Raw genomic sequence first — 15,823 nt, forward strand, 5'->3', positions numbered from 1 at the left:
CTTCATTACTAGTTAGAGGTGGTTTAGAGTCAATAGATGTCAATGGGTTGCAAACTGGCTCAGAGATAGAACCCACATGGTCAGAATCGCAGGTGCCATGTCTGAATCCAAACCAGTTACAAGTGGCGTCCCACAGGGCTCAGTTCTGGGACCTCTCTTGTTCGGTATATACTTCTCTGAGGTTCAGGCTAACACGGGGGGGATTATGGCTGACAAAGTTCGCAGATGACTGCAAACTGGGGGCCATAATCGAATCTCCAGCTGACACAAGCATCCTCCAAAAGGGTCTCACAGAGACGGATGCTTGGTGCCAGAGCCACGGCCTCAAGCTAAATGCTAAAAAGTGCATAGTCATCCCCTTTGGGAAAAACAAGGTGCCCACAAATTACCACATAGGTGGTAATCCATTAATCGGAAGAAGTAATTAGAGATTTGGGGACCAACGTAGATAGTAATCTCTCCTTTGATAATCACGTTGCCAAAGTGGTTAGAAAGACCATCCATATAGCCCACCTTATCACGAAAGGGTTCGCATCTAGATCGAGAGAGGTCATTGTGCCCCTCTACTCATCACTCATCAGGCCCATAATTGAATACAATGCCCCTTTTGGGATGTACCTTACCCGACACCTGCAGCAACTGGAGAGACCCCAGAAGTACCTCACCAAGAGGATCATGGGCTACAAACAGATGTCCTATGCAGCTCGACTAAAGAAACTCCAGCTCTACTCAGTTGCTTACCGCCTACTCAGAGGCGATCTATGCCTGATGTACAAAGCCATGTCAAACCCAGAATTAATGGACATGCTCCACCTCAAAAAATCCAAGTCCCTTAGAGCTACACACTCCAGGGACCTAAACCTCAGCACAAAAATAAATAGGACATGCTGGAGGGACAGATTCATTTCCCAGAGGCTCCCCTCACTCTGGAATAGAATCCCAATTCATGTTAGACATAGCCCCTCGCTGACCCTCTTCAAGCGAAATCTGGACGCGTGGATGGGAAATCACAAATTCACCCCTGGGATCTCTTCTGTGTCCCTGCTAGACAGAGGTACAGTAAACTAATTTTAAAACGGTACCTTCTGTGGCCTACTTTACAGAGGCACAGTTGGATAATCTAATAGGGAGGCGGAAGCCAAATACATTCTGGCTAGGCTTATAAATGCCCTAGGGCAGATAGCCTAGTATCTACCTATGAACCTATGAACCTATAGACGTCACCTGTAATCCAGATTTGTATAGTATAGCTACTCCACCTCCTTTAAAACACAATGAATGGAAAAAAACGGAGAAAAATGAAAAACTAGTAACACAAAGTGTTCTCCATTGTACAGAATCCAATGAAGGCAGTCCCACGAACCATTGCTGTATACCAAAGTAATAACAATAGTTCTCCGTCAGAAAGACTATTCAGTCCACAAACAAACAGTAAACTAGAAAGTTTTTCTTTACAAATTTTAAAATACACAGGCTTTCAATGATGATTAATGATGTATGATAATACACGCATATACATTTTAGATAGTTATTTATGTTGTTATTATACTTATGTATTTATTGCACATACTTTATGTCTTGTCTTGTCTTGTTTTTATATGGAGCACTGCACCTTTATTTTTAACCAGAGTGATTTGAACGTCTTAATTAAAATGACTTAATTGCAATAAATTAATCAAGTACAGAACTATATAAATATGCAAGTAGAACAATGCCATTCATTCTGATGAAGTTTCCTCTATTGGAAATGAAAGCACTAAATCTACATTGCATTGTAATTCAATAAATTTTATAAAAGTACTGTTTGTTTGTGGACTGAATAGTCTTTCTGACGGAGAACTATTGTTATTACTTTGGTATACAGCAATGGTTCGTGGGACTGCCTTCAATGGATCCTGTACAACGGAGAACACTTTGTGTTACTAGTTTTTCATTTTTCTCCGTTTTTTTCCATTCATTGTGTTTTACTGGTCTTGCTTGTAATTGTAAATGGAACTACAGGATAGCCGAGGGGCCTCACAATCCACCAGGAACGAACAAACTTTGATTGGTGAGCTTACCAGGCTCATACAAGCCTTTTCTCAGCCGGACACTAATTCACAGGAAGCGGATATCCTTATACCGTGTGCACAACCATCTGCGGGTAAGCACAGTAACACTCGTAGTGCCAGCAGACCTATTCTAACTGATACTAGGCAGCTGCGTGTTTTCAATAACAATGGTGAAGGAAATACGAGTGAAAGAGTTGCTTTAGGACAGAAATACGACGAAAAATCGTATTTGGACAAATATGCTGATATTAATTTTAGCGACTGGCTGAACAGAAGTTTTGGTTTTTCGGAGTCTCGTGAACATGGACATAAACAACAGGATATTTCTTATGCTGAAAAATGTAAGCTGTTAAAAAAGTATATGCATAAATACAAAATTTAAATCTTGATAACTGGTTCTTAATGGAATGTATAAAACAGAAACATGTGCCTAAGGGTCTTAGGCTAAACAAGTTTCCTAATGATACTGTTATGGGTTCTACTTTATACAAAGAAATTGTTTAAATTCTAAATAACTGTGGTTTAGCTTTAATGAGAGCTATGATTAACAACAACAACAAACTAATTGATGAGTTGAATGACAAGATAGACAAAATTAATAAAGAAATATGTGAGGATTTGCTGTTTACTGTACGAGAACACAAATGTAATTATTTTAGAGTTTTTAATGACGTTGATAATACTGTGGTCAAAAATCACAAAAGAAAGATGGGTAAATTAGATAGGGATGACAGGGCCTATGAACACCAGCAGGCCTACCCTTTGGGGCATAAAAAGGAACAGTTTAGGGATTATTCTAAAAGGAGAGTTTACTCACAAGCTAATCACCATACTGATGGCTTTTATCATTGGAAAAGGGCGGAACAATGACTTACAGATGGAAGGTGACATTGGTTTACAAGAACATAATTATAATGGGGAGTTTAGTGACCATGACATCCCTTTAGGACAGGAGGGACTCAGAAGATCCGAACGGATACTCTCCCATCCCATATATGCACAGGTTATGAACAAACACACTCAGATGTTTCAGGGGAATCACCAACATTGATAGAAAATGACGTGCCTTTGTTATCTGACAAATCTATTGTATATACAGAGCCTGAAAAGGAACATTGTGGGGTGCATCCTTCTATATTCAACTTCCACAATAGTGTTATTAATCAACAAGATGGCAAGTTTTTCATTTATAACTATACAGACATTAGAATTGAGGACAGGCATTTTTCTTTATTTAAAAAGGTCTTCACTTTTGTTCCAAATAGAAGAATGGACTTGACGGAAATTAATTTAGACATAAAACTATTTACTAGAAAGTTAAATTTGGAAGCTTTGGCTTCCATGAATGAGCTTCCCAATAGTAAAAATAGACAGTGTGATAAGTTGGTAAGGAAAAGCATGTACAACCCCCCCCCCCCCTTGCAGAGTGACATTAATAATTTTGAAAAAGTTGTCATTAAGGAAGTAAGAGAAATTTACCATCATAATAGACATAGTTATTACAATTCTAACCTGAATTCAGAAGAAAAAATTACCTTGGAAAAAATTAAACACCAGTATTCAGATGTTAGAATTATGAAACCTGACAAAGGGGGAGGGGTTGTATTAATGAACAAATGGTCTTATTTAACTAAAATGATGGATATTTTAAATGTACAGGGACGATATACCATCATTTCTAAAAATTAGCTCAATATAGCATATAAAAAGATAGATCTGATTATAGAAGACAATTTATTACAAGTTTTAATCAATGAAAAACTATATAGGTGTTTTAAAGTTGAAAAAACTTTTTTGTCCACCATGTTTAGTATCCCTAAGATACATAAGGATGCACTAAATCCACCACTAAGACCTATAGTGACATCTGATGGTTCTAAAACCCAGCCTTTAGATATTTATGTTAATAGAAAATTGAAGCCCTTTTATAAACAATATCCACACATTTTAATTGATTCATGGGATTTATTAAACAAAATTAATCAACTACAATACCAGTCCCATTACTCATTTTTAACTGTGGATGTAAAAGATTTATTTTCTGTGATTCCACACAGTACAGGCATAGAGTGATTTGAATTTATATTAACTGAATTAAAATTTTTGAATGACAGTGAGTTCAGATTAGTATTAGAGAATGTCGAGTTGGTATTGAAAAACAATTTTATTTATTTTCAAGGAGATATCTTCCAACAACTAGATGGTGTAGCTATGGTGGCAGCTTGTACCCCCATTTTTGCCAATATAGTCGTGTTATATTGGGAATTACACTTTGTGTTCAACTCTCTATTCATGAACAACATAGAAAAATACTTCCGTTTTTTGGATGATTTATTGATTGTGTGGAAGGGTTCACAAGAAGAAGCACCTAAGGTTATGGAATATTTTAACAATTCCACCCAGTTCCTCAAATTTACACATGAATTTAACATGGAAGAGACACATTACCTAGATGTAACTATTTTAAAAGATAACATAAACAAACAATGTGTCAAGAATTTTTAGGAAGGCTTGTTTCTCTAATTCCTATCTACATTATCACAGTAATCATCCCCCACAACAGAAGAAAATATCATAAAAGGACAAATGGTCAGGGTGGCCAGAATGACATCCACATATGTTGATTTTATAAAGGAAATGGACTATGTGCATAAATTATTTTTGGAGAGGGGCGGCCCAGAACCAGTCATTATTTCTCTCAAGGAAGAGGTGATTAGGGGGTGGGGGACCAGATACATACCCCTACTGAATATAGATGTCAACATGAGGAATAGTGCTACAGACAGCAATGCTGTTGATTTTAGAAGTAGTGATATTTACAACAAAACCAAAGACAAAATCACCCTTTTTTTGTTATGACATACAATTCTAACACCAATGTAATAAGAAGAGCTACAAATAAGATATGGGACATCTTTAAGAGTATGCCAAACAAGATAGATATATTTAATAGGCATTTATGTTATAGTTTTAGAAGGGGTCCTAACCTCAAGAGTATTTTTGAGAAAACTAGACAGGAGAATGAGGAAATTAATAAGAAAAAAGGTACTTTCCGGTGTGGAAGATGTTCCCAATGTACATTTATAGCGAACACAGGTGAACTATCAATACCTACTATTTCATTATGTTTTAAGAGTAAACATTATTTCACTTTTTATACAAAAGGGATAGTATATTTGGTTTATTGTACCCATTGTGGGGCTTATTACGTGGGGAAAACAGAAAGACACCTAAGACAAAGAATATATGAGCATATGTACGATGTTAATAGGAAAAAGGAAACAAACACATTTTACAGACACACATTGTCATGTAAGGAAGTCAATTTTAAATTTTGGATTTTGGAAATGTCACCTAAGGATAGTAAGGGAGGAGATTGGGAAAACCAGTTATGTTATAAAGAACTGATATGGCAATTGCGACTGGATTCCAATACACCACCAGGAATGAATGATTATGTGTCACTTTTACCTGCCCTAAGGCTAAGGGCTAACCAAGTTAAAATTAATAAAAGAAAGGTCATGAAAAAGAACTAAACAGTTCATTAACTAATTATTTATTTATTTGTTATAATATCAATGTCAAATATATTATTATTACAATTTTTATTATATGCTATTTTATTATTATTGTTACATTACTATTACATTAAACTAATGTTAGACATCTATTCAACACATCATCAAATTTATTATTATATACATTTGTGTTTTATATTTATATTTTTAAAAAAATGAGGGGTATATATTAGGGATCATTATATTATGATCTCTAGTTGAAGAGACTGATTATATTATGAACTCTAGTTGAAGAGACTGGTTGTACATTATATTATTATTTTATTATATTATTCATACATCACAGTTTAATTCTGATCTTGTACTGCTTACATGTTTGTCTTCAGAAAGATTTTCTTTACAAATTTTAAAATACACAGGTTTTCAATGATGATTAATGATGTATGATAACACACGCATATACATTTTTAGATAGTTATTTATGTTGTTATTATACTTATGTATTTATTGCACATACTTTATGTTTTGTCTTTTTATATGAACACTGCACCTTTATTTTTAACTAGAGTGATTTGAACGTCTTAATTAAAATGACTTAATTGCAATAAATTAATCAAGTAGAGAACTATATAAATATGCAAGTAGAACAATGCCATTCATTCTGATGAAGTTTCCTGTATTGGAAATGAAAGCGCTAAATCTACATCGCATTGTAATTCAATAAATTTTATATAAGTACTGTTTGTTTGTGGACTGAATAGTCTTTCTGACGGAGAACTATTGTTATTACTTTGGTATACAGCAATGGTTCATGGGACTGCCTTCACTGGATCCTGTACAACGGAGAACACTTTGTGTTACTCCATCTCCTTTCTTAGCTTTTCAGTCTAGTCTAGTCTTAAGATGCTGTACCCTGGTGGTATAAATTCATTGTCTTGTATAGATGGTTTGAGCCAAGTTTCAGTGAGACACAGGATATCAAATGAATGCACATCCATGAGAGCATGTAGGTGGACAACCTTATTATTTATGCTCCTGATGTTAAGATGGGCTATCAGTAGTGAGCTGGGAGGTCTGGTAAGGAGTTGAGTACTAGTGGGGGTTGTGCTATGGGTCTCTCTGGACTGGATAGAATTTGACCCTGGATTGGGATGTATATCTCCATCTATTAAAGATTGGAGTTGAATTCTAAGTGTAAGCTGCAGAGGTTTACATGTTAGGAACTGAGGTTTCCTAGCTTTTGGCCTGTAGTATCTGATGTGAGTCAGTCTGTGATATTTTGCTGGTAGGTAGGCTATTGTGCTGTGTGTGTTTGAATGGCTTTGAGCATGTGCTAATGGTGGTGAGGAGGTTTGCTTTGTTGGGTAACAAAGGTTTATGTGGTGGAGATGTTCATAAAATGTTAGTAGATAAGATATAGTAAGAATAGGTATGACGGAAGATAGAAGTAGGATTTTCAGGTGTGGAGAGGTTGATATGAATGACATTATGGCAGAGTTGTATATAGGGTAAAGATAAGGGTAAGTTAGGTGGTTTACTAAGATGAGACTTGGAAGTGTTGGTCTTGGCACTTTAAGGATTGGGATGTTATGATTGGTGGTTATTGTAGGGGTGTGGTTTGGGTGAATAAATGTAGGAGCACTGGGGGTGGGTGGAAATTGGGGGCAGGGTAGGGGAGTGGGGTGAGCCCGCAGGGTGAATGGAGTGGGATAGAGCCAGTAAAGGAAGAGGACCCCAGGAACAATCAGTGAAGAGCTGACTGCTGTGGTAAGGAGGAGATGTGTGTGGAGGAGAGTGAGTTATAGTGAAAATAGAGGAGTGAGCAGAACTGGGATAACAAAGAAAAGAAAAAGCAATATGTCTGATAAATTATATTTCAGAACAGTGGGATAGATTTACAAGGCAAATACTAGGAGAAGGATGTCGCCTAGTGGACAAGGATAAAAATGGAAGTAGCTTTACAAGATTGTTGTCAGGTCTAGGAGTAATGGAGGGTAAACAGGAGTTAGCAACAGAGACTACACATGGGTAGTGTGATAAGGTTTAGGAGAAAAGAGGATTAGAGTAGAGTAAGGTTGCTGGCTGTCCTGGCAAGGGAGCAGTCTTCAGTAACATGGAATTATATAATTCAAGTATATTTTTACTACAATAGTTGTAACACATACTTTCTTAGTTCCTTGTGGGAAAGAGGCTTAGGGAGAGGATTGGCTCTATTCTTTAGTTCAGGTAGATATATATATATATATATATATATATATATATATATATATATATAAACTAAGAAATGAACTTCGTGACAGTAACAGCATTCAAAAAATAGTAAATCACACCAACTCTTGTAGTACTTTAGCGCTTTCATCTTATTTATTATCAAGACTTCTTCAGAAAGACATGTTTCATAACTATGAGCAACCATTTTCACTTCCTTTAAATACATTAGTTCTAGCAGACCATTTAAATTAACAACAGTTCCTTTCCAATAGTAAAGTGTGAACAGGCAGGGTGCTGTGTGCATTTTCATTAACATTGCAATCGCAGTTACATAAGGTAAATTGGTCAGACAGTAATAGCCTTGTGGTGCCGTGTGCATACTAATAGGGATCGTGTGCAAAAAAGGATTGTGTGCAAAAGCAAAATAAATAAATAAATAAATAAATAAATTATTAAAAATATGGGGGAACTGGGAAGGATGAGAGTCATGCTGTGATAATTCTAATATAAACACTTAACTTATGAGTCCCTGCCTCCAAAGGTAAGTAAAGAAGGGCACGGAGGAAGGTGGAGGAGTCAGGTAGAGAGTCCTACTCTGCTTGGGTATCAGTGTGTGTGTAGAGAAATGTGTGGGTATGCCACCTGATGGGGAGTGGGAGGAATGCGTTGTGGACTTGAGGGGGGGGGCTGTTAGACTATATATACGAGTCTTATTTGTATTGTTGAAAGTACGGTTCATCGAACCGTACTTTATCAAACAAACTTTAGTGAAAGTGCCTTTTGTTGAAAATGCACTTTCGCTAAAGAAAAAAAAAAAACACCCAGTTTGCATATACTGTTATTTGTACATGAACGTATACTGTTGATGTACAACTAAGGAAACTCCTGTTGAGATCGTGGTTACAGTGGGGATAAGGGAAAATTCCCTTTTCCCCACTGTAGTGTGATCTCAGATTGAGAATAATAAAGTAGGGGGGTGTAGGGATGCAGCCCCCCTGCATAATACTGTTTGGCTTTAAGGTTTTTTAATTTTTTTACATTTTATTGTTTTTGTTCCACGAAAGTGCATTTTAGATATATGCACTTTCGCGGAAGTGTATTATTGGAAACACGGTATGATGAACCGTATTTTCGATAATACAATGTAGACCTATATATATATATATATATATATATATATATATATATATATATATATATATATATTAGACACACGCACACACATCTACCAAAGTTATAGAAAGAGTGGTCAGCCAAATACCTCACAGAGCAAAACATTTTGTCACATTCTCAACATTGTTTTTGTAACCAGTAACAGTGTAGACACAGCATTAGCAGACCTTGTTGACTGTATACTTTCTTGTAGGGACAAATTACATTGTTTATCTAGTCTTTCCAAAGCCTGGATATGAGTGAATACAATTTGTTTTTAATATGCCTCAGGGATGTTGGTTTTTCTGCTAATGTTAAGGCTGTTTCTGTCTGTATATATATCTCAATTCACTGCTACATTAGCCTGCCAACATTTTGTTTCTCTGCCGTATATAGTGCAGGCAGGTAAACCAAAAGGATAAATATTTATTTTTTTTTTACTGCTCTTGATAGTTACCTGTGATGTAGTATTGTACATTGATGCATGTAAGATCATGCAGTATGCTGATGACTTCACACTGTTAAGCTGCATTAGACAAACAACATATACTCAATAAACCTAGATATTAAATAATATTACAGAGTAGTTTTTATGCTGTCAGAAATAAGAAGAATCATATGGGACTGCTACCAAATGAGAAAAGGAAATTACTAATGCTTGATAACCCTAACCCTGCCCCTAACCCCAACCCTATACTTTACCTTAGAATAAAGCCTTTCTGTAAAACTCACATCAGACAAGATACTAGGATATGTGACACATTTAGCACCACACATGCACAGCACTAAACCTACATGTTCCCATTCTCTAATGCTGAAACTTCTTTGTGTCCAAAACATTAAGAATTGAAATCTCAAGCTCACGCTTACTTTATCCTCATGCATACAAATATGTTCTATATTGCTTGTTTTTACATTTGCAATATTAACCAATGTAATTTCTTGATGAATTGTACATTCTGTGGATGAACTGCAGATTTGAAGAATGATTCACACACACACACACACACACACACACACACACACACACACACACACACACACACACACACACACACACACACACACACACACACACACACACACACACACACACACACACACACACACACACCATATCTCTCAACTGTCCAGATTTTTTCAGAATGTCCGGATTTTTGCCTCATATTTTTGTTCCATTCCACAACATCTGTGGTTTACTGGCAAATCACTGAAAATTGAAATAACTAAATAATGTCATATATGTGAGTTTCAGACTTCATTTTCTTCAGAAAATGCAAGCTAAGACCAATGCTGTTATTCAAGCAACTTTCTAAGTCTGTAATATATTAGACACATGCACACACACACACACACACACACACACACACACACACACACACACACACACGCTCGTGCTCGAACGCATGCACACACACACACACACACACACACACACACACACACACACACACACACACACACACACACACACTCACTCACTCATATATCAACACACACTCATAGACATGCATGTATAGAGAGAGATACACGCGGGTCTATATTAGATAGTTGAAGTTCTTTAACTCCAAACACCTAATGGTTGAACCATTAAGTTCAAAGTTACAGAACTTCAGCTATGCAAAAAAAAAAAACACAACGTACAAAACAATAACTTGTTGTAAGCAAGGGGGGCAAGCTCCCCTGCACCCCCCCCCACTACTTAAATGTATCAACTCCAAGATCGCACCACATTGAAGTGAATGGAAACCACCGCTTATGGAGATTTTCATTCAAATGCTCGAACTTTTACAAATTCGAACATATGGTCTCAACCATATGTGGTTCGAACTTGTAAAAGTTCGACTACGTGAATGGAACACACACACCACATGCACTCATGCACACACACACTCTCACACACACACACACACACACACACACACACACACACACACACACACACACACACACACACACACACACACACACACAGTATTTTCCTTGTAGCAGGCTTGGACAGCTCTCTTGGTACCTTATACTACACCAGCACTGTCTGTTCTCCTTATGTCCCAAAGCTGCCAAACTTTTTCCACAGACAAGTCTGAATTTTTACAGTCCCGCAGTTTTAAGTTATTCATAATGCCATGAGCTGTATTGCACTCAGATCTCTCCTATTCTTTTATCTCTCTTTCATCCCACACTAGTTTTGTACCTTGTGTCTTTAGTTAATTATTTATTTTATTCAGTTTAACTTGTGTAAATGGTCTTGTTCAAGGACTCCCATTCAGCCAAAATCTATACATGTTAGGCAAAGATTTACATGCATCGATTTATACAAGTAGAACTGTCCTGTTTTAGCAAGTAGGAACTCTAAGCCTTAATCAGTTTCTTCTACTGTTTCAGTCGCTCAAGTCCTTAGATACTTCAGTATCGTTTTCCACATCTAAGCTTTGAAGGAAGGAATGGAGATACTGCTTGTATTTTACTTTTGAGTAGTCTATGCAATGTCGGAAAGTGAGATTAGAACAGGAAGTATACTGAAAGTGTTGCATTTTTACTGACCTGATGGAAGTCCGAGGATAGAGAACAAGATTTATGTGCTAATTCATTTGCATACAATATTCTTGCTGTCTGCAGAAAATATCTAGCAGAGTTCTGAAACAAAGTTGTCCAGCTTCTTGGAACCTGTACCCAACTAGGTCAACAAAGCTAATTCAGTACTCATATTTAATAAACCTAATATTAGATACAGTTGTCAATTTGACTAAAAGTTGAAAAGTAACACATATAAGCTTTTGCAGCTGTAGGTCTTCACTCCCACCAATAACTATCTTTTGACATATTCCAAAGGAAGGATAACACAGTCAGTGACACAATCTGTTCCAAACAAAACATGCATAGCTACGCATTTTAAGAAAGGCTGTGCATATCTCTCAGATAGTAACACCCTATCCCAGCCGACAGACAAGGAATCCCTACACTAACTGACTTTGTAGTACAAATGGTACAAATTCTTCATGGACATCTGGTAAAAGCTGACAATTAAATGCAATTTTATAATTAGCTAGAATGCTGGAAAAAATGTTAGCTTATCTTTGTTAGGATGAGCTATTCACTCCTACTTGTAACTCCAGAAGCTGGATAATTTTTGTTTGTAGAAGCAGATACACTGAAACTTACAATGTGTACATGGTTTCTGTGAAGTCATTTTATGAGTTTTAAGAGAAGGTTTTATATTACTTCTGGATGATATATGTACACAGCAAATTGTCAAAGAATGCTTCTTTTGTTACATCTTTCTCAGATACCTGGGAACCTACCTTTGGATACCATCTGAATATGTCCTCTTGATAGAACTATGTTATGGTACAGAGAAAAGGCATAAAAGCTTGCATTTGTTACTTTGGTCTATAAACAATTCCTAGGGAATTGCTATCAGCAAACCTGACCAATGATATTATTGCTCAAGGTGTGCTTTAGCACTCTTTTTTTTTTTCACCCAGGCAAAGGCAGGATTTCTTGGTGCATGCCTGTTGGCTTACAAAGGCTGAAGAAGAGTTTATTGAACTACTTGCTAGGAGAGACAGGTGTTATATTCAACATTTGAGGAAGCACAAGTGCTGATCTGCATAAATATTTCACAGTGTTTTCCTTTAGAAAGTATCTTCTTCATCATCTTCTTTCGGCTTTTTCCCGGATAGGTTTCGCCACAGTAGTCACCTGTCTGCTCATGATTGGCAGTGAGTTTTTACAGTGTCAAGTTGCCAGCCCGACACCCAACTTTCCACAGAAGGCACACACATGCACACACTCATGCCAAGGGCAAATTTAGAGTGTCCAATCCAAATACAGCATGTATTTGAGATGTGGGAGGAAACCGGAGCACCCAGAGGAAACCCACGCAACCACAGGGAGGACATGCGGATTCCACACAGAAGGCACCCCCAGCCAAGGATCAAACCAGAGAGCCTCTTGCTGTGTGGTGACAATGCTAACCATTGCACCACCAAAGAAAAAAACAATCATAGTTGTTAAGTATGATGGCCACCAATTTGAACCCCTGACAGCAAACCCTGGACAAGTTGGAGTCAACAGTCAAAAGATCAGCTGACATGGAGCAAATCTCAATGACACAAAGAATAACGCACCTGAACCTGTGGTTTTGAGCACAATTGTATTAAAACATACTAAGCGCTTTCATCCTTTCCTACTAAAGACTTCACCAGAGTGAAAAATACATCAGTTCATTCAGTACTTAAATCTATCAGTCAAAACCCCCATACCCAATCAGATCATTATTCAATCAGTAAAGTGCTCCTTATGCAAAAGTTATTCAGTGCAACTAAAATATTCATATGGGTTATAATGATAGTTAGAACAGCCACAGAGTGTAAAATATCAGCAACATACCAATATATAATAATTCAAAATACAGAAAAACAGGAAAATTATAACAAAATCTATAATAAATAGAACTGTAAAAATACAACTTTACACCAGTAACAATTTACCTTTAAGTATACTAAATAATGATTAAGAATCATTTAACCCCTTGTTCCTTTACAGCATCTGCACAAATATTACACAGAGTGTTCCTACAAAAAGTGCAAGATGGTAGACAAACAAATGTAGTTTGTATGTATAATGGCCACCAATTTGAACTCTTGACAACAAACCTCAGTTACGTTGGAGTCAATAGCCAAACGATCAGCCAAAATTGAGCAAAACTAAGATTAAATTAAATTAATTTTAAAATGAAATAGAACTGCCTTATTTTTGGAATTAATCTAGTACATACATGCATTACTATCACAGCTCTGCCAAGTTTTTGACAATCAGCAACCATTTTTACTGAATGCATTTAAAAGTATTTGTTCAATGTGCTTTTTTTTCATTCTGTTATAAAATTAATATTAGTGATAACAAGTTTTCCATGATTTACATAAAAAAATCTGCGTAATTACAGCTCACTGAAAATACTTCACTAAAACTGCATTCTCTGAAGCAACCGTGACCATACCTTTATATGGTGAATTTTACTCTCCACATACGCTTTTTAAAGTCATAGCAAAAGCTAAAAGTAGACTCACTAAATTCATTCAACGACAGTTACAGTAAACATTGTTTAGTTAACCATATGTCAGGAAACTGTAGCCCAATATTAATGTATTGCGAGAACAAGAAGGTCATTGTGAGGAATCCAAGAGCCTTACTCATCATTAGCATGTATGTTTTAATATGTTGGGTTAACTAGCTTTTCTAGTACACCCAAGACTAATCTGTCCTTACACAATATACAACTCTTGCAAGGAAGTAAAATGTGAATGCTTTGAAATGATCCAGTATATTGATTTGTTTCAGTAAAATCTGAATTTCAATTGATTATAGAAAGTGGACAATGCTACATTTCATGTCACTACATTCATGTTAACACTTTACTTGGCACCCAAATGGAAATAGGATATATACTACAAAAAAACAAAAAAAAAAAAAATAAATAAATATATATATATATATATTACAGATAACTGCTTTGATTTAGTCTGATGTAGTTTCCACATAGTTCAGCTACATTATTAAATTAAGCTACAACAGAAGTTTCATTCCATCAAAGGATTAGATCTGTGTTCCTTATGCTTATCTGATTTAAGAAACTTTCTTGTATTAAGGATTCAGCTTTTCAGTGATTATATTCTGTAACAGGTTTCATGTCACAAAACAATACAACAGCTTAAACAAAGAATACATATACATTGACCCTGAAATGAGAATACACACACACACACACACACACACACACACACACACATTTATATATATATATATGTATATATATATATATATATATATATATGTGTGTGTGTGTGTGTGTGTGTGTTTAACAAATTACATCAAAGAAAGAGGTTTAGGAAGAAAAACATGACTTATCTACAATCATGCTGCGTACTTACCATGTCTGCCGATGTTGAAAGTGACTGTACAAAGCAGGAAGCTGTCTGTTTACAGAGATGTGTGTGCAAAGCTCTTTCAGTTATCTATAGAAGGAAACCACCAAGCACATGCTAAAAACACAGAATGAAGTGCTTGAAAGATTGCGCTACAATACAGACCTTATTAAAATAATCTCGAAGAAAAGAAGTCACATCTGTTATTTTAGAAATAAAATGGTATAAACAATTTGTATCACCACTGTATCTTGATTAATATGAAAAAGGAAGCTACTGCCCAGCTTCATGTATTTCCTTTCTTCCTTATTAATTTCCAGATTCCTATGCAGGTTTGGAAAAAGCCTTTCTATGAGCATTTCACTAAAGTGGAAATGTGTTCACTTTTACTGCACTTGTTTACAGGACAAGTAAAAAAAGGAACTTTTTTTTGACAAGTTGTATTGTATGTTGTGATGTTAAAAAAATCAACAGTTTGAGCAACGGTGCTTTATTTTATATTCAGTTTTCCTCGAATAAGGGGTGCACATGATCTTACTGAAAGTCCTGCAGTTTCTTTATTTAGTCAGGCTCATTTACTGCACACATACAAACAGAAATAGCCTGAAGAGTCATCTTCTGCCTTTGTACCCTAATATTCTGCTACTGTGAGAGACAATCGTGTGCCTTATACAGATGTAGGACAGCTGTAAATGATATTCAGTATATCTTATAGGACTTGCACTCTGTTTTTTGATACAAAGATTTAATGCATGTACAACAAACATCGACTTACATTTACAAGATTGTATTTTTTAATATTTTAGGTAATTAGAAGGAAATGTTTGATAGCAGGGTCCTGATTAAATGTTTGCAGTCAAGTAGGACTGGTAGTGTGTGAGCTGTTAGCTGGCAATACTCAGAGGTCTAGAGATAATGTACCCACAAAAGTCACGAGGTGTACAAACATTTTTTTTTGCATGTG

At 36.1% G+C, this 15,823-nt stretch overlaps 1 protein-coding gene across 1 annotated transcript in view; it reads right to left on the reverse strand.

The window, feature by feature from the left end:
* ITGB7 (integrin subunit beta 7) overlaps positions 1-14,937 on the reverse strand; it is a 603,012-nt gene extending 588,075 nt beyond the window's left edge. The window contains exon 1 of the mRNA XM_044083856.1: positions 14,866-14,937. Coding sequence (XP_043939791.1) covers positions 14,866-14,868 — 3 coding nt within the window. The 5' untranslated portion in view covers positions 14,869-14,937. The remainder of the gene's footprint in view (positions 1-14,865) is intronic.
* Positions 14,938-15,823: the final 886 nt, after the last annotated feature.

This window comes from Protopterus annectens, chromosome 9.part0 (assembly GCF_019279795.1).
Source record: "Protopterus annectens isolate FY-2018-M chromosome 9.part0, PAN1.0, whole genome shotgun sequence".
In the NCBI taxonomy this organism is placed as follows: Eukaryota; Metazoa; Chordata; order Ceratodontiformes; family Protopteridae; genus Protopterus; species Protopterus annectens.